The sequence below is a fragment of the Podarcis muralis genome, chromosome 8 (genome assembly GCF_964188315.1).
Source record: "Podarcis muralis chromosome 8, rPodMur119.hap1.1, whole genome shotgun sequence".
Classification (NCBI taxonomy): Eukaryota; Metazoa; Chordata; class Lepidosauria; order Squamata; family Lacertidae; genus Podarcis; species Podarcis muralis.
Genome location: NC_135662.1, coordinates 48613626 through 48632409, shown reverse-complemented (window position 1 = coordinate 48632409; position 18784 = coordinate 48613626). Strand labels below are relative to the sequence as shown.

The window sequence follows — 18784 nt, the reverse complement described above, 5'->3', positions numbered from 1 at the left end:
AGAAACTGTGCTTGGATTTCATTTTCTTTCATCCAGTCATGCAATCATCCCTTTGTACAATTTAATTTAATTATAATAGTTATTTAGATACCAAATAAAAGAACAAGTACTCTATGGCTGGATGTACAATGTAAATAATTTTCTAATACAAACTCTTACTTGTACATAAAGCCAGTTCTCTACTGCTTGGCAGCATCCCCCACCCCACCCCAGATTTCAATGAGGTATTAAACAGAAGCTTAGCCATACATGTCTCAATTAACATCTCTGATTTAAATCCTCCAGATGTATTCAGTCCTCCCACAGGAACATTAAATATGACGAATAACTTTCAAATGTGAGAAAAGCAAGCATTATAGAAACAAATTCCTACATAGTAAGGACAACCCATTCACACAACGCACTAACGGCACCAATAATCTGCTTGGTGGTTGGGAGAAATAAGGTCTCACATGAAGCCAAGAAGCATGTAGCCCTCTGATGCACCAGAGGATCTCTGAGTCAGAAACAATGGATTTCTAGAATACAGAGGCTATTGGACAAAGCAAAAAACCAAGTTGGGGGATGCTGTCACTCACAGGTATAAAGTGACAGGTATTTTGTTGGCTGGAATTATATTATCAGTGAGTTTTGTTTCAAATGCATTTCAGATTTCTTTTACTAGCAAGCCTCTCATTAGTTATCTCTCATCAGTTGCTACTTACCTCTTTCAATCTATCCAGCTCATTTTGCAGTGCCTGTTTCGATATTTCCATCTCAATGATTTGTTGACGAAGGATTTCATTCTCATCCTCTGCTTTAACTCGTTTCTCTTCCACATTCTCCAGTTCATGGTGCAGCCTAACGGATACATCTTTGGCTACCTATTCAAAAAAGAGTATACAAACATATCTTGTAGTAGCAACAGCAGTAGCAGTCTTAAAAACATTTTCCATTAACAAAATTGAAAATATAAATGCATAATAACTTAAGGTGTAAAAGCTTTCCTGACAGCAGAAATGGATGGAGATCAATGGAGGGGCATTTAAACCTGCCAGGACATTCTGCAGCTTACTTTAAATTGGCCATTCTATAATACAGATAGCACATCATCAAGAACTTCAGTGCTATCACTTGTAAAGTGAATTGGCACAATAGATTTTTAACCCACTAGATGTGTTAATTGGTTTACCAATACCAGGATGTCTGTGTTATTAGCATAAACTGTCTTTTTGTGAAAGGCCACTTGCTAATAATGTAATTATCACTGCCTGCACTTTTCTGCATTTCATTACCTTCTGACTCTCACCATTAACAACCCCCCTCACTGCCTCCTGAAGTTGTAGATTATACTCCACAAAATCAGATGCCATTAAAAAAAAGTTAGTCTTTAAGGTACCACAAAAATCTTTATTATTTTTGCTGCAAGAGACTAACAGCTCTGGAAATAATTAATCAGTATCATTAACTAGGGGACGTGGGTGGCACTGTGGTCTAAATCACTGAGCCTAGGGCTTGCCAATTGGAAGGTTGGCGGTTCGAATCCCCGCGACAGGATGAGCTCCCATTGTTTGGTCCCAGCTCCTGCCAACCTAGCAGTTCGAAAGCATGTCAAAGTGCAAGTAGAGAAATAGGTACCACTCCGGCAGGAAGCTAAACGGCGTTTCCGTGCACTGCTCTGGTTTCACCAGAAGCGGCTTGGTCATGCTGGCCACATGACCCGGAAAAACTGTCTGCGGACAAACACCAGCTCCCTCGGCTAGTAAAGCGAAATGAGCACCGCAACCTCAGAGTTGTCCGCGACTGGACTTAACTGTCAGGGGTCCTTTACCTTTTTTTATCATTAACTAAGTCTACGTTATAATACTAGCATACAATTTTAGGGTATTATAGCATTAAATAACAAATAATTTCATTAATTAGATTAAGCATACCTAAAACTCTATCTCCCCCCCTTTTTTTAACAAGCACAGCACAGATATGTATATAAATCTCTTTTTTACAGATCAAGTGTACATACTGAAGACAGAAAGTCTTCTGAAAACCAAGTTGCACACATGATTAGCACAATTTGGAGAATTAGGGAATTTTCAGTTTAGGCAGTGGGAAACATGGCTCAGTTTGGATGCATCTATTGTGTATACATCTTAAATCAGTCCCGTACTTCAGAATGTGAGTGAAGCCTGTTTGATTGCTCCTGAACAACCAAGGCTCCTTTCAGGTGAAAAGTTAGTATTTCATTGGGAGGGTTTCATAGCCTACACCTCCTCATAAAATGCTAGGTTTCCAGATGCAGGGAATATTCAAAGCATATAATTTAGAGTTTTGAGGAATATAGAGTTGAATGTCATCTAGTCCAATTTCCTGCTTAACATAGAAATTTTGTAACTGACAGGTGCCCTCTACTTAAATACCTCTTGTGAAGAAGAACCCAACACCTCCCAAGGCAGTCTCTGTTCCACTGTCATACAACTATTACCATCAGGAAGTTTATCCTGACATTTTAGCCAAAATCTGCTTTCTAACAATTTCCACCTGTTAGTTATAGTCCTGCCCTTTGGATCAGAGGACATGTCTGTTCCATCTTCTGAGAGGCTTCCCTTCAGATATTTTACAGCTCTTTCTCCCCCTTAATGTTCTCTTCTCCAGCTGAACATACCCAGCGCTTTCAACCATTCAACATGGGGCTTGATTTCCAAAATCCCTCACCATCCCAGTCACCCTCCTATGGATGCGCCCTAGCTGATTCCTGTATGTCTTCTTATAGCAAGTGTGATTCTCCTATGTGCACTCTGAAATGCCTTGGTCCTTACTGCCTGACAGTGGGGTTCCTGAGAAGTGAGACAGATAGTTCTTCAGGACAAGGTCTGCTATGCTTCACATAGGAGGTTGGAGGATGGATGGCGGCTAACAGATTGAGGTTGAATCCTGACAACACAGAAGTACTGTTTTTTGAGGACAGGCGGTGGGCGGGTGTGGGGGATTCCCTGGTCCTGAATGGGTCGAAAGGCACAGGTTAATTCTGTGACCAGGGCAGCTGTCTACCAGCTCCACCTGGTACGCAGGCTAAGACCCTACCTGCCCGCAGACTGTCTCGCCAGAGTGGTGCATGCTCTAGTTATCTCCCGCTTGGACTACTGCAACGGGCTCTACCTTTGAAGGTGACCCAACTGCAATTAATCCAGAATGCGGCAGCTAGACTGGTGACTGAAAGCAGCCGCCGAGACCACATAACACCGGTTCTGAGAGATCTACATTGGCTCCCAGTATGTTTCTGAGCACAATTCAAAGTGTTGGTGCTGACCTTTAAAGCCCTAAATGGTCTCGGTCCTGTATACCTGAAGGAGCGTCTCCATCCCCATTGTTCAGCCAGGACACTGAGATCCAGCACCGAGGGCCTTCTGGCGGTACCCTCATTGCGAGAAGTGAGGTTACAGGGAACCAGACAGAGGGCCTTCTCGGTAGTGGCGCCCACCTTGTGGAACACCCTCCCTTCAGATGTGAAGGAAATAAGCAGCAATCCTATCTTTAAAAGACATCTTAAGGCAGCCCTGTTCAGGGTAGTTTTTAATATTTAACGCTGTACTGTTTTTAACACTTGATTGGGAGCCGCCCAGAGTGGGTGGGGAAACTCAGCCAGATGGGCGAGGTATAAATAATAAATTATTATTATTATTATTATTATTATTATTATTATTATTATTATTATTATCAGCAAAAACTTCCATTAGTCTTTAGATCTGCCTGTGCCAGATTGCTTTCACAGAAACCATTCCCCCCACCAAATACTCAGACACAGCTGTGAAATGTGACAGGCTTTTACCAATTACTTATCAAGGATTTTATTGAAGGCAACATAGCAGCCAATTGCACATGGGATTCTGACTTGCCTATAGCAGATAGCATGTGCAGAGCTCCATGACTAACTTGGATGTCTTTATGCATAAAGCCTTCACTCACCTTTAGATCTTGCTCTAAGCTTCTAATTAACTCCCCATCCACTTGACCCGTCTGTGCAACTTTCAAGCTTTTCTGTTCTGCTTTCCTGAGACGATACTGCAAAATGCGACAGTTCTTGTTTGCACGGTCCAGCTCTCGTCGAAGTTCCTGAAGTTGGTAAACATCTTCTTCAAGGTAGCTGTCACGCATCTCTTCCATTTCAGCCCGCAGTTCATCGAGCTCATCCTGCCATGACCCAAAACACTATCAGATATCAAAAAAGTGATTCTGCTCCCTCCCCATCAAGACACACATCAAGATATGATAGGAGTAATCCAGCACTCACAACTGCTGCACAGTGCCTATTTGCTGTGCAACAGACAAGGAGAATCCTGTTGAAATGATCTTGCAAGCAACATCAAGCTCATGTTGATCTTGCAAACTAATACCAGTTGTAACTTACCTCTTCAGAAATAATAGGAACAGCAAAAGTTATATATCAAAGCTGTAAAATCAGTTCATATGAAGTTGAAACTCCTTGTTTATTGTGCTGCTATGTTTCCTTACGGGATGCGGGTGGCGCTGTGGGTTAAACCACAGAGCCTAGGACTTGCCAATCAGAAGGTCGGCGGTTCGAATCCCCGCGACGGGGTGAGCTCCTGTCGCTCAGTCCCTGCTCCTGCCAACCTAGCAGTTCAAAAGCACATCAAAGTGCAAGTAGATAAATAGGTACCGCTCCAGCGGGAAAGTAAACGGCGTTTCCGTGTGCTGTTCTGGTTCGCCAGAAGCGGCTTAGTCATGCTGGCCACATGACCCGGAAGCTGTACGCCGGCTCCCTCGGCCAATAAAGCGAGATGAGCACCGCAACCCCAGAGTCGGCCACGACTGGACCTAATGGTCAGAGGTTCCTTTACTTTTTTATGTTTCCTTACACTAGTGATGGCCAAACTTGGCCCTCCAGCTGTTTTGGGACTACAACTCCCACCATCCCTGACCACTGGTCCTGTTAGCTAGGGATTCTGGGAGTTGTAGTCCCAAAACAACTGGAGGGCCAAGTTTGGCCATCACTGCCTTACATATACACACATACAAGCTTCCAAATTTGAAACTAAAATACTATGCTTTCTAAGAATATATATTTTTTGCTAAAGTTTGCAATACAGTACATTTCTTCTAGAAAAGAATATCCTTTTTTAAAAAAACTCATTCCTATTAATCTAATCTGTATATACCTGAATCTCTCAAGCTAAAACCTTTATAAGCAGGTCTTCAGGCTCAGTGGATAGGCCATTAACTTGCTGGAGGATGACTCCTGGGACACCAACTATTCTATTATTAACCTAGCTCTGTGTTTAAAAAGAAAATGGATGATGGAAAGCAGAAATAAGATTAGTTCTCACATAAAGGCTTCCAACAAAGATTTAGATACCTTCAATTTGCAGTTCATTGGCCTCTTTAAAGAGGAGCAAAACCAAGCAGTTCTGCCTACTGGATATTTTTCAAGTACACGTCTACACCTATAATTCTTTAAGGATAGCATAGGTGCCAACTATAGGGGGCCCTGGGGGCCTGGGCACCCCACAGCACAGGCTCTTACATGACTTCCGGTTTGTACCGGAAGTCGCGTCAGAAGCCAGACGCGACCCCCGAGGAAACATCAGGACGCAACTTCTGGTACAAACCGGAAGTTCTGTCGGAGGTCTCGCGAGACCTCATACGTGATCTCCAAGGTGCCGCAAGACCTCAGAAATGCCGCTGCAGTGCGTTGATGTAATCTTATGTCATGATGTCATGACACTGTTACATCACGGGTGCAATTAGGGAGCCATAATCTGTGGCCTAAGTTGGCGCCCCTGCAGGATAGCATTGTGTGTGTGTGTGTGTGTGTGTGTGTGTGTGTGCTATACACACACATAGGTTTTCACAGTGCTTTTTCCTGGGGGTGCTCAGGGGTACGCATACCGCTAAACATTTTGTGAATCTTTGTACTTTTGTCCATTTACTGTATTTATTTTTCTCAATTTAAACTATAAAACAGTAATTTTCTTGAATTAAAATGAGACTACCCCTAACCTTTTTTTTTTTTTTTTTGAAAAAAAAAAGCACTGGGTTTGCACAAGTGGACTAAAGAACTCTGGCACAACAAATCCACTTAAAAAAAAACCCACTGAGACAGAAGGGGGCAGGGAACTGTCCTTTCCATTAGTACAGTACTTTTAATGCGATAATCAAGAAAGTTATGCTTGGTGAATGCTGAAACGCTCTCAGTAATATTTAAACACCTATCCTTCGAGTGGCTGCAAATTTATAGACTCCCATAGTAACTCAAATAAGGTCTGGTGTAAACCCTTAAATACAGGAGGAATAATTAGCTTTGGCAGTGGGTGCATATGGTTGCTCAGCATCAGTGCAAATAAACAGAAAGTGAAATTAGGTCACTTTTATTTATGTTATTACAGTAGGTGTCAAACTTTGGGATCTATGTTTGGAAATGTCATTAACAGTCATTTTCCACTCACAAGCATTCTTCACAGAGCATGGTTTCTATGACATCAAGATCATCAAAAGATCCCCCTTCAGGATAGCAAATAAGATCCACATTATGTCTGAGATCCTGAATCCACTTGGCAAACACAGAGTGCAACACAACCCTATGCCTGTTACTCAGTAATAAAGCCCAACAAGCTTAGTGAGGCTTAGTCCCTGGTGCTTAGGGATGGCAGCCCCAGTCCCTCTGAAGCATAACTGAGCATAGGACTGCCATCTAAATGCTTAGTACTTTGCGACAATCAACCTGACCATAATGTGAGTGCACAGCTGCCATTCTATTTAATCAGGCTGGGGCTGGGCTGCCCTTCAAGCCCTATTGAACTGAATGGAAACTGCTGAGCAGCAATGCTTGGCAAATTCTTTGCTGTGTTTCCTTGATAAACCCACTGAACCAAGGTCTGCTCAAAGATATTGTGGGAAGGGCAGAAAGAGTGAGGCAAAGTATCCTTACTATTTAATAACAGTCAAACCAGATGGAAGCTTAAAATCGAAAAAAACTAGAAGATCTGTCATGCCTAACACACACACTACTGTTGCAGTACCGCACACACAGTTATTTATGCTCTTTTGTTTTGCAGTGACCTTATTATTAACAAGATTCACCACACTTATGTCAACATAAACAGAAAAAACCAACATGTAAATCTACACTATGGTGAAAATAAACATGCGGTGGGGAAAGTGTGTTGAGATTGTGTCTGCTTTTGAAAAATGCAAAGCTTATAAAAATTCATGAGAGTGACTGTTGTAAAAAAAGAAAGAAGGGCACTGCTGTGATGCAGAAGATGCTATTCATTTCTGCTACTTAAGGGGCTTCAAAGGGTTTGAACCAGTGGCAGCTTCAGCCAGAGCTTATATATTTCTTTTCTTCTCTTTTTAAAGAAGACTCAGTACTATACATTTGCCCTAGGAAACTTCTGAATACTAATCTCTCCATTCTTTAAATTACTCTAATGTTTTTAATCTCGGGGGGGGGGGGGGGATCCAAAATAACTATACACATCAATATTCTCATGCTCATGTCACCATTTGTACCAGTTACAACGTTTATGGTTAGAAGCGTATTTATTTATTATGGATCTTCAGGCTTTTTGGTAATATTGTTTTTGTACAATGAAACCCTCTGAAAGGTCATGCATGTAAAGCCAATAAAAAAAATTCCAGAGCTCTTAAGAGTGTCAATGTGTTTTCAAATTGCTCCCAGTTTTAAACAGTTGGGGGTATATATATATATATATATATTCACTCTGCTTCCTCTGGACAATGCCATGTTTCAGCAGAGCCACAGCTGTGGCTAAGAAGATAGACCCACAGCCATTGTTTACCAGGCTGAATTCTCACTCTAGCAGCTGACTGCCCCAGCATTTGCAGATTGTCGATGTTATTCTGATGCCTAAGGTTAGATTTATCTCCTTTTCCTCATGACTAATACATTTAAGATGCAAGAGAAGGGCAAACCCTTCCCAAAGAAGTAAGGCATAGCCTTTGATATATATGTTTTTAAATAATCACCATCAATTCTAGATATTCTTACTGTGCCAAAAAAAAAAAAAAGACTCTACAATACAGTATACACCAGGTAATATCCACCGTTAGCCACATTCATCAATAAACCCATTGAAATGAATGCATCTACTCTAACTTAGTTGGCTATCACTCAGGATCTTATCTACACTTTGGCAAAAAGGTATATAAATTCAACAAATAAATTTAATAAAATGTATTTGACATTTTATATGCTATTTGGTGATTTCATGGGAAATTTCATATTCTTTATAGCAGAGGTGAGAAACCTCCCCTACTCAATCCGTCAGGGACCATGTGCAAGCAGTGTTATGGGGCCAAAACCAAAAGTGGGTGGGGCCAGAGCCACCCCACTCTCTCTCCCCTTCTCACCCACACATACCCACCCATTCAAATGCATGTCCATTCATGCAATTCTTCCTCCCCAGCTGCCTCTCTTCCTTGCCAACATGCAGAGCAGCTAGTCATAGGGGGTGGAAGAGGGAGTGGCACAAGAGGGAGCACAGTCTAAACAGTGAGGCCCCAGAGACTGTGTCACATCCATGGGCCAGAGGTTTCCCACCCTGCTTTACAGGATGTTAGGAAACCTTGGATACCATTCATATGATATGCCTAAAACTTCTGCTGCATAAATAAAGTCTTGGGGAAAGTGACTTAAGAGTTGAAGGAGACAGCTACTGTGTCATTTTGGACCAGATGAATAATGGTCCAACTAGATATGTCAGGTGCAGCCAATGCTGTTCTTCACAAGCATGAACTGGACTTTTTCCGTGTCTTAACTGTTCTTGATTGGAGGGGCAGTGTCTAATTTCAATACAGAATATGAGGCTGAGGGGAGCTGAACTCTTTGCCCTCCCACCACCTTATTTCACTTGGCAGAAAAGTTTTTCAAAGTGATGGAATGCACTGATGCAAAATGAAGGACCACAGCATAGGGAAAGGACTGTAGCTCAGTGGTACAGCATCTGCCTTGCATGCAGCAGGTCCTTGGCATGCCCAGGTAGGTCTGGGAATGTTCCTTGGCTGAAACCTTGGAAAGCCATTGCCAGCCAGAGTAGACAATATTGAGCCCCATGAACCAATGGTCTTCATAGCAGCTTCCTATTCTCCTATGAAGAAACGTTCGTCTCTCATCCATTTGTATGTGTTACATTACAAATCAAACCCCTTACTTTAAATGCAAATGGGGCTGAGAAGGCTACCCTACCCTGTCTAGGCCTGCAGTAAACTAATCCAACCTTATAAAACAACTGCCAGACTGATGCCCAGCACTACTATACCATGTTGCTTCTATAAATAACAACTCCCTTTTTCAGCTTAATCTTTACCTACATTTAATCCACTCTTTTAGGTCCAGTTCTAACATATTCCCTCTCCAGGCAAAATTCACATAGTCTCTGTAAATAAAAGGCTACAAACTGAAGCATTTGTTAATCTAAACCCCAAATACTATATTCACAAGAAGGGAAGTCAAATGGTACAGTATTTGTGGTTACTCAATCTTCTCAGTTTCTTTTATTTATAGATCTTTCTGAATGTAGCTTCAGTAGTGTGCCAAAAGATCATATTGTAAATACAAACCCTTGTAGAAGTTCCAGCACATAAAAATTCATGCAGCAGCATTTTGAACAGTGACTTCTATTTATGGATGGGAAGACTTAACATAAGAGAAATAATTTTAAGCAGCATCTTTATAAAAACATTTTTTAGGATGGCTGTTCTTTATCCTAGGGGCCTGCTTAATGTGTTAAGGGAACAATCCTAAATATGGGAAGCTGGCATAAAGTACACCAGATCCAAACTCTGTTCAGGACTGTGGCTGCTGTCAGCCTAAGCCTGGAAAATAAGCCTTTAAAATTGAGTTTGACTGACTTATTCCACCCTTTTTTGCCATCATGTTTTCTGCTGGGTTGCCAGGTCATGTGACCAAGCTAAATGGAGTTAGGATCCCCCTGCCCAGACCTGCCACTCTTCCCTACTTGTTAAGGTTCATGCCAGGGTAAGCTCCACTGGTCTCATTATAGTCCTTGCTGAGCCAGGATGAGGAAGTTATGCCCATGGATCTCTGGCTGAGTGAGGGTTGAGGACCTAGAGAGCCTGGCTGAGCAGGGAACTTGATGGCTGACCTGGAGATCTGCCACATCTTCACTCATTCTGGCAGATCTCAGCTTAGTCACTTACTAACAGGATTTGTTATGGAACAAATACATGAATAAGATAACAAATTCTTTGAACCCCAAATTAGGGAAGGGAGAGATCTCATTTTAACTGATAAAGGAAGTGGGGTGCTTTGTTTTTTTCGTTCAAACTTGGTGATGAAAAGAAGCTTGCTCTCCCCTGCTATATTTTCACCCTTACAAAGGCTAAATTAAACAAAAACCTACATACCATAGCACAGACCATACAGTTGGCTAAAATAGATGGGCCTGGCTATACTTTTTCTTTTCTCCCAAAAGAAAAATGCTTAAAGTGAGGATGGGTGAAATGCCACCCACTTCTTTTTAGACAAATAGAGCCTGGCCTAACCATCCTACTTCCCTTTCCTACTTTGAAACCATCCAACCCCCTACAAAACCATTCCATTTTGTGCACTGCACCAAGTCACTAAGTGGTACTCAAACTCAGAATACTGGGAGGGGGCATAGCTGCTTACTGTGGTATGGTATCACTTTAAATGCATAGTGTGGATGGGGTCTGTATTATAGCCCACAGCAGGCATAGACAACATGGTGCCCTGCAGATGTTAATGGACTACAATTCCCAACAACTCCTGCAGGCAGCCATGTTGGCTACCCCTGGTCTCTTGAACATTCCAGGTTTCTTTGAAAAATACAAGTTGTAGTCAGGTAACGATGGGAGCAAAAGTGCCTGATCTCTTCTTTAAGGCCATGCTAAAGAACAGAGCAAGGGGGGAGGAAGTATGGTCAAGGCTCACACAAGCCTTTTGATTTAAAACCCCACACTTCATGTTCTCTCATCCCCTCCCCTGACAAAGTTATTCTCACATGTCTCCAAGGGACTCTCCCCACAATCAGTTTTGTGCATTAAATACACTTTTGTTTCCTATACAGTGCACACAGCAAGGCTGACTATTGAACTTCCCTTACAGGGATATCACATTTCCCCTAACAAAGAAACCATTATATTTTGGAGCTGGGGAAATGCTATCTCCCCCCCCCCCGCCCCCGCCAGGTGGTATATTTGTTTCTTGTGCAATTCTGGCACCTGTGGGATGATCTTTGTGTTCTGGTGGATATGCTTCTGATACAAACTGCCGTTCCACGTACCCACACTATTTTGTGATCTGTTTTAAAACATACAGTACTTCTGATTTTTATTTTTATTTTTTAAAGATCTCTGTAGGCTCCCCCACAATCCAATTTAACTCATCTAGCTTCTTCTTCTTTTAGCTGGCAAATCTGCTATGAAGTTGCATATATACATATACCTGTGTTAGTACACATATACCTGTACAAGTTTTTCAAAATTCTTGGGAACATTTGCCTTTCCTTGCTCCTGTTCTACAGCACACATTTAATCTTTTTTAAAAAATGTAAATGTGAGAGAATGTCAATAAACTGCTGCATTTTCCCCACCCTATTTTGTGTGCATGTGATATCATACTGCTGGCATTGAGAAGACTTGCAGCTAAGTTGTAGTGTTGAAGCAATGATTCTTCAACATCAACTTTGTTGGACTGGTCATGTTGTGCGGATGCCTGGTGATTGTCTTCCAAAGCAACTACCGTACTCTATTCTGAACTTAAAAATGAAAAGCATAATGCTAGTGGTCAACAAAAGAGGTTTAAAGACTGTCTCAAGGCAAATCTTAAAAAATGTAGTATAAACACTGACAACTGGGAAACACTGGCCTACGAGCGCTCCAGGTGGAGAATAGCCTTTACCAAAGGTGTTTTGAAGACACTCGAACTCAGGACGCAAGGGAGAAACGTGCTAAGAGGAAGGCATGCTTGGCAAATCCACACCGTGATCAACTCCTGCCCGGAAACCAATGTCCCCCCTGTGGAAGGACGTGTGGATCCAGAATTGGCCTCCACAGTCACTTACAGACTCATGTTAAAACTGTGTTTATGGAAGACAATCTTACTCGGCTACGAGTGAGTGATCACCAAAGAAGAAGAAGACAGTTGAGGCACACTGCAACTGATTATGCAGACAGGATGGGCAGTTCCTTTCTACTAAAACCCCCTGTGTCTTTATCAGCTGCCCAGCAGACAGAAATCTAGCACAGAGAGACTGCCTATCAATTTCCATGGCAGGAAAAGCCTCTGCTAATTTCGCCCCCTGCCACAGCTGTTAAACACCTACCATAAAAAATGTTGACAACCCTGCATTCAGAGAGCTCTCCATGTGTGATCTCTCACCTGTCATTTCCCTCACAAACAAACTATACTTATATATACTGAATATCAAAACAACTATTTAACTTCTATCTTCGTTCTATTTTTTACCATTTCATTTTATTATGGGGGGGGGGGGGATGTTATTGAAAGCAGGTATTTTATATATCAGTTATCAGAGAGATTAGAATACTGTAAGCCAGGGGTCAGCAAACTTTTTCAGACCTTGTGGGGGGCCGGACTATATTTTGGGGAAAAAATATGAACGAATTCCTACGCCCCACAAATAACCCAGAAATGCATTTTAAATAAAAGGACACATTCTACTCATGTAAAAACTGGATTTAGAAAGCGATTGGGCCGGATCTGGCCCCAGGCCTTTGTTTGCCTACCCCTGCTCTAAGCTATAACCAGCTTTTAGAACACTAGCATTTTAACCAACCAGCTTGCCAGTCAGACTTCCACAGAGAAAAAATTACATATGTTACTGCGTTAGATCATCAAACTACTAGTGGAAGGTCAAATATCTACATGCTTCTACTATGCTGTCTTATGTCTTTAATAATATTTTAACAATAAAAACAAAAACTTTGAAGCTCAAAGGCAACTCAGTCCTCATTTTAAATTGGAAGCAAGTTCCACTTACGTCAACTTTCCAAGTTGCATTACAGTTTTTGGAAAACCACCATGCCAAATGTAAGTTGAGAAAACAATTGTATGATTTGCAACTTATTTACATAACTGAAATCTAACAGAATGCAACATATAGTGGCTTGTAAACAAAGTAAAATATAAAAGTGGGAAACAATTGTTCACAGATTCCAAGAATAAAACATCTATTCTTCCTTATGGATTGTGATTGTGCTTCAGCAGGCTGAATGAGGCTACAGTCATAGACAAACTTCCTTGGAAGTAAATGCCACTGAACCTATTTGGATTTCCTTCCAGACAAACATGCATAGGAACAAACTGCATAAGATTCTTCTCAGAAACTTTCCTACTAAAATGATTTTTTCCCTACGGAATATTACATACTACACACAAACCTGCTTCATGAGTACCATACTTTCCCAAAGATTTAAATCCAAAGTCCTACACTACTTTAAAGTGGGCAGCATCCGACTACTATAAAGAGGAGCTGAAAGGAATTTGGAAAGGAAATTGATGTCAGTACTGTGGTACCTCGGGTTACATACGCTTCAGGTTACATATACTTCAGGTTACAGACTCTGCTAACCCAGAAATAGTGCTCCAGTTTAAGAACTTTGCTTCAGGACAAGAACAGAAATCGTGCTCCGGTGGCACGGCAGCACCAGGAGGCCCCATTAGCTAAAGTGGTGCTTCAGGTTAAGAACAGTTTCAGGTTGGGAACGGACCTCCGGAACAAATTAAGTACTTAACCCGAGGTTCCACTGTAGTATCTAATTCACAAACATCTCGCACAACATCCAAGCATAAATAACTAACTGCTTCTCTCATACACATCCTGGAGGTGAAAAGACTGGCATCCTCCTTCTCCAAGAGCCACACTCCCTTCCAGCCACACAAACATTTTTGGGAACGTGTCTACAGAACTGGTGTCTCTCTTGTGGAATTAAAGTGCCCTGATAGAAGAAGGAATGTCCAGCCCCCTTCGAGGGAGCTGCAAGGTTCTAAACTGGAACCCAGCACAGCAGCACCATTCTGAAGAGCCCACATGCCTAAATGGAAAGAAGAACCAACACAGAGTCTCGCTTAAAAGGCTAACTTTAAGGGGTCACAAGACTCTTTGGGTTGCTTTTGCTGCAGGGGACTTATACACCGCCACCCCTCTGAACGTAAAGAAGTTTGACATTACTGTGCTTCAACTGCAGGACACAAAACGAGCGCATATTTCTGCAGCCATGAGACATGGCGTTTGTATGTCTTTTATAGGAACACCCGTTAGCAGAAAAACTTCAGGAACCACCAAGTTGAACCCCGTTTGCTCTGGAGAAGATGGGGTGAAAGAGGGCATCCATATCTCTCCTCCTCGCTAGAAACTACTACCTCTAGACCAGCACACCAGACACCACTATTATTACATCCTACAATAGCTCAAACTGGGAAGGAAACTTCCCAGCCGTCCAGTCCGGCTTGTCAATGCTCCTTGGCCCAAGGAATCCCCTCCCTCATTGCCAAGAAACTGCCCTTGTTCCAGATGGACGACCCCACCCCCCCACCCCAGTCGGTGTCTGGAGTATCTGCTACTTTTGCGAAGTTGCCCCCAAGTCAGCCAAGCGCTGCCTTTTCTCGGCGCCTCCCCGCCTCGCTGGCTGCCCCCTCAGGCCCTCCTCCTCCCTCTTCCCGCCCTTTACCTTGAGGTAATCGTTCTCGGAGCGCAGCTCTTCGATCTCCCTCAGCAGCTCCTCCTCGTCGACCACCAGCTGCCTCTCGCAGGAGGGAAGCACCACCAGCGGGGCTTTGCCGCCCAGCCTCAGGCTCCCCGCAGGCGGCGCGCTTTTGGCGGGCGCCGCTTTCTCCGGGGCTCTCCCCCAGTTCGCCTCGTCGCCCGGCGGCTGCTCCACGTTGGCGGCTCCCGAGGGAGCCGGGGAGGCAGGTGGCGGCCCTTTGCTGGCGGCGTCCGAAGAAGGCGAGGCAGGCTGATGGGCGACGCCTGGCCCCGGGGGCAGAGCAGGGGGCGCTGGCTGCGGCTGCTCGCGTTCCCGGTCGCTGGAGCCGGTGCCGGACTCCGCGTCGCTGCTGGCGGCCTGAGCCAGCCTCTGCTCGTCGGAGAGCGGCTCGGACGGGCAGTCGGACAGGTCGGAGCTGCTGTCCGTGTGGCTGATCCTGGCGCCGGGTCCGCTGCCCAGCCCAGCGGCCGGGACCAGGGAGCCCGGCGGGGCCAAGGAGGCGCATCGCTTGCCCTTCCTGCCTTTGCTGGGGTCGCCCCCGGGCTGCCTCCCGCCGGCCTTGGCGCCCGCCTGATCCTGGGCCCGGGCTGCCTTCTTGCTCGAGAGGGCGGATTTGGCGCTGCCCGCCTTGCCAGGCGCGCCGGCAGCGAGGCAAGCCGCCGCCGCCGCCTTCGCGCCCTGGGCGCAGCTCCTCCGGGAGAGGCGGCTCTGCGTGGCCAGCAGCCCCGGCGAGTGCGGGCGGGCTCCCGCCTGCGGGGACTGCGGCTTGCCGGAGAGGCTGGGGGATTTGGGGGGCACCGGCGGGGGCTTGGCGGAAGCTGCCCGGGCGTGGAGGTCCTTGAGGAAAGGTCTGGCCGGGGAAGGCGCCCGGTGGAGCCTCTTCTTCTCGGCGAAGGAGTGGTGCGGGCTCTGCGGCGACGGCGGCGGCTTCAGAGCCTCGCCGAGGCTGGTGCCGTTCAAAGTCTCCATGGTCCCGGCTGCCCGAGAAGACGCCGGGGAGGGGCGGACACTTGCGGCTCCTCGAGCCCTTGCCGAGCGCAGGAGTGTGAGTGGCGGAGGCGACAGTCCTCCCGGCAGAGCCCCGCAGCAACAGCGCCTTCCTCTAGTTTTCGCCTTTGCTCTCTCATCACTCCTGCTTCCACCTCGCCCACCACAAAGCTCACACTTTTTCCTCGGTCTGATTCAGCGAGACGGGCTGCTCTCCTCCACCCCTCGGTCAGAAAACAAACACACACGAAGCACAATCGGTGGCAATCTTCCTCCCCCCCCCCCCCAGCTCTTTCCAATCCGCTCGATGCAGCTCACGGTAACGTTGCAGCCTGCAACATCGACTCCTTTTTCATTATGTCCGACGCAGACAAGTGTTTTCCGGATTCCTTCTCCGCTTCGCCAGCTTCGCAAACCGAGACCGTCATTCATTCATCATTCCCGAGCCACCCTCTCCTCGCCGTCCCTCGCTTTCGTCGCCACTGCACCTCCCGATCTCCCCAAGCCAGCTCTTTGCTCCTCGCCTTAGCTCCTGAAATAGAGAAAACTGCAAACGCTGCTGTCTCCCGTACTGACGCTGCCCCTCTGTGCGCATGATCCTCCCCTTCTGTCACCCAGCCAAGCTGCTCTCAGCGCGAGCCACTTTTTCCTAGAGCTCTCTCTTTCTGCATGCGTATTTATTGAGGCTCCTCGGCCAGTTTCAGCCTATGATAAACCTGGATTGCGCGGAGGAGGGGGGCAAGAGATGATGGAAACTTAATTCTGTAGCCATTGGGGTGTATTGTTGCAACCTATACACTTTCCTAATGTTTATTCCTTGGCAAAAACAAGCCCTTTGGTGCTGGGGCTGCAGCCGCAGCAGCAATAGCAATAAATCTGTTCTGCTACCACTGCTTGCCTGTAGCACAGGCTGGCATCAGAACAGGTTTTATTGCCCGGAAGATAAGCAACTCTTGTCCAGAGGATGAGCACTAAGAAAATCTCCAGTAGACTGATGTTGACTGCAATCCCCAAACTGATATCCTTTGCACTTAAACTTGATAAAGCTGTTTCGGTGAGCTGGAATGCCTAGAACTGCAAGTCAAATAGGTTTGGGCCTATTCATCATCATTTTTAGAACCATTAAAATATGAGAAACAGAATGGTTAAAAGCAGAACACAATACAAGATAATCAAATCATTTTTTTAAAAATCCACCCTGCTCCAAAAATATGTCTAACCCCAAAAGGAAGGGGGAAAAGAACATTTTGGAATCCTATCGCTGTGATCTGAGCTAGGTAAGTAGACAACTTCCCCATTCATTTCCGTGGGACCTTTTCAACATACAGAATTCCATGATGCACCAGAGTGTTCATAAACTGTGGTTCAGGATAACTATATAAAAATGAACGAAACAAAGGATTACAACTAAGCTTTACTCAAAGTAGACCCATTTATATTAATGGGCCAATGTTAGATATGTTGGTTAATTTCAATGGGTCTACTCTGAATAGGACTCGCATTGGATACAAACCATGGGGTGGTATTCAACTACATTTTACCCAGTGTAAACCCATTGAAATGAATGAGCATATCTATGGTCCATTAATTTCAATAGACCTATTATCAGTGAAACTTAACTGAAAACCACCCACCATTTTAATTTTTTTTTAAAAAGGTTACATTAAGTGAGCATTGAAAATATTCTGTTAGTCATTGAGAGTATTCTTCTACCACTCTTATCAGGAATTCAGAAGGGTAGTTCATGCAAAGGGCTTCAAGAAGAGAGCTTTTAATTAAAACTAGGCCAGCCAATGAAAAATTCAAAAGTTCGGGGAGGAGGGCAGAATCATGCTGAATGTTGTTTATTATGGTAGAAAAGCTTCTTGCAAGTAAATAAAGAGTGAAAGCATAGGAAATAAGGTAAAAATGAAGGACAATACACTTCAAGCAATATAGTTCAGTTGTGGGCCTTTAGACAAGTGCCATGGTGGTCACAGTTCTTAAGTGACAATGATTCTCATCTCTAATCCTTCACCCCCAGAGGCACACTCCATTGTCCCTTGAGGCAGGCGGATGCCAACAGCAATAACAACTATTCAATGGCACTTCATCATGATCAATATTTCTAGAACTGCCACAGTAATTTATGCAATGTGTAGAAATAGGAAAAACAGAAGATGAGAGTCTTAATAGCACCTGATTAAGCTGGGAGATAAAAAACCTCTATTATTACAAAGTCAAGGTGGTCTCATGAAAGATGATCCCCATCACCATCGTTGAAATGTGGGAGAATCTGATAATCTCACACAATACAAAGTGGGCTTATCATTGGATAACACCTTACTGAGGTCAATAGCTAAAATGCTAGTGTCACTCAAATATCATAAGACATGTTTGCACTGGGTCTTATATTGATACACAAATAATTTCACCAGCCTTGTTCCTACCTTTGGAAGGAGTCTTGTGGCTTGGCAGTTTGCAAATACAGTGGTACCTCGGGTTAAGAACTTAATTCGTTCTGGATGTCCGTTCTTAACCCGAGGTACCACTTTAGCTAGTGGGGCCTCCCGCTGCTGCTGCCGCGCCACCGCACAATTTCTGTTCTCATCCTGAAGTAAAGTTCTTAACCTGAGGTACTATTTCTGGGTTAGCGGAGTCTGTAACCTGAAGCGTCTATAACCTGAAGTGTCTGTAACCCGAGGTACCACTGTAGTGAAGTAAGTGTGTGGTATGGTTATTTGAAAAGAATGAAAGAAAGAAAGAAAGAAAGAAAGAAAGAAAGAAAGAAAGAAAATAAATAAATGTAAGATGCTTTGCCTGTTAGAATAAGTAGTACAAATGTGTTTCTGTTTGATTTTGTAGCACACTAGCAGGATATTATAGCCTAGGGTAAATTGGCAGGACCCTACTATAGGCAGGGTGTGGTAGAATGTCTCCAGCAGCAGATTTTGGGGTACAGATTGCAAACATTCAAAATATCTATTCCCCTGTCTACCCCAGGAATGAGATCTCTAGGACAGCTAATAATCACAATAAAGTGAATCACAATAGCACTGGGACTCTATTCCAGTATAGCTGTGGTCAGCGGCTA

General features: G+C 44.3%; 1 protein-coding gene across 1 annotated transcript in view; it reads right to left on the bottom strand.

Moving 5' to 3' along the window:
- The window catches only part of MTCL1 (microtubule crosslinking factor 1), a 95117-nt gene extending 78737 nt beyond the window's left edge, over positions 1-16380 (bottom strand). The window contains 3 exon segments of the mRNA XM_028737314.2: positions 705-863; positions 3940-4164; positions 14689-16380. Of these exon segments, the coding sequence (XP_028593147.2) occupies positions 705-863; positions 3940-4164; positions 14689-15693 (1389 nt within the window). The 5' untranslated portion in view covers positions 15694-16380.
- Between the last annotated feature and the right edge of the window lie 2404 nt (positions 16381-18784).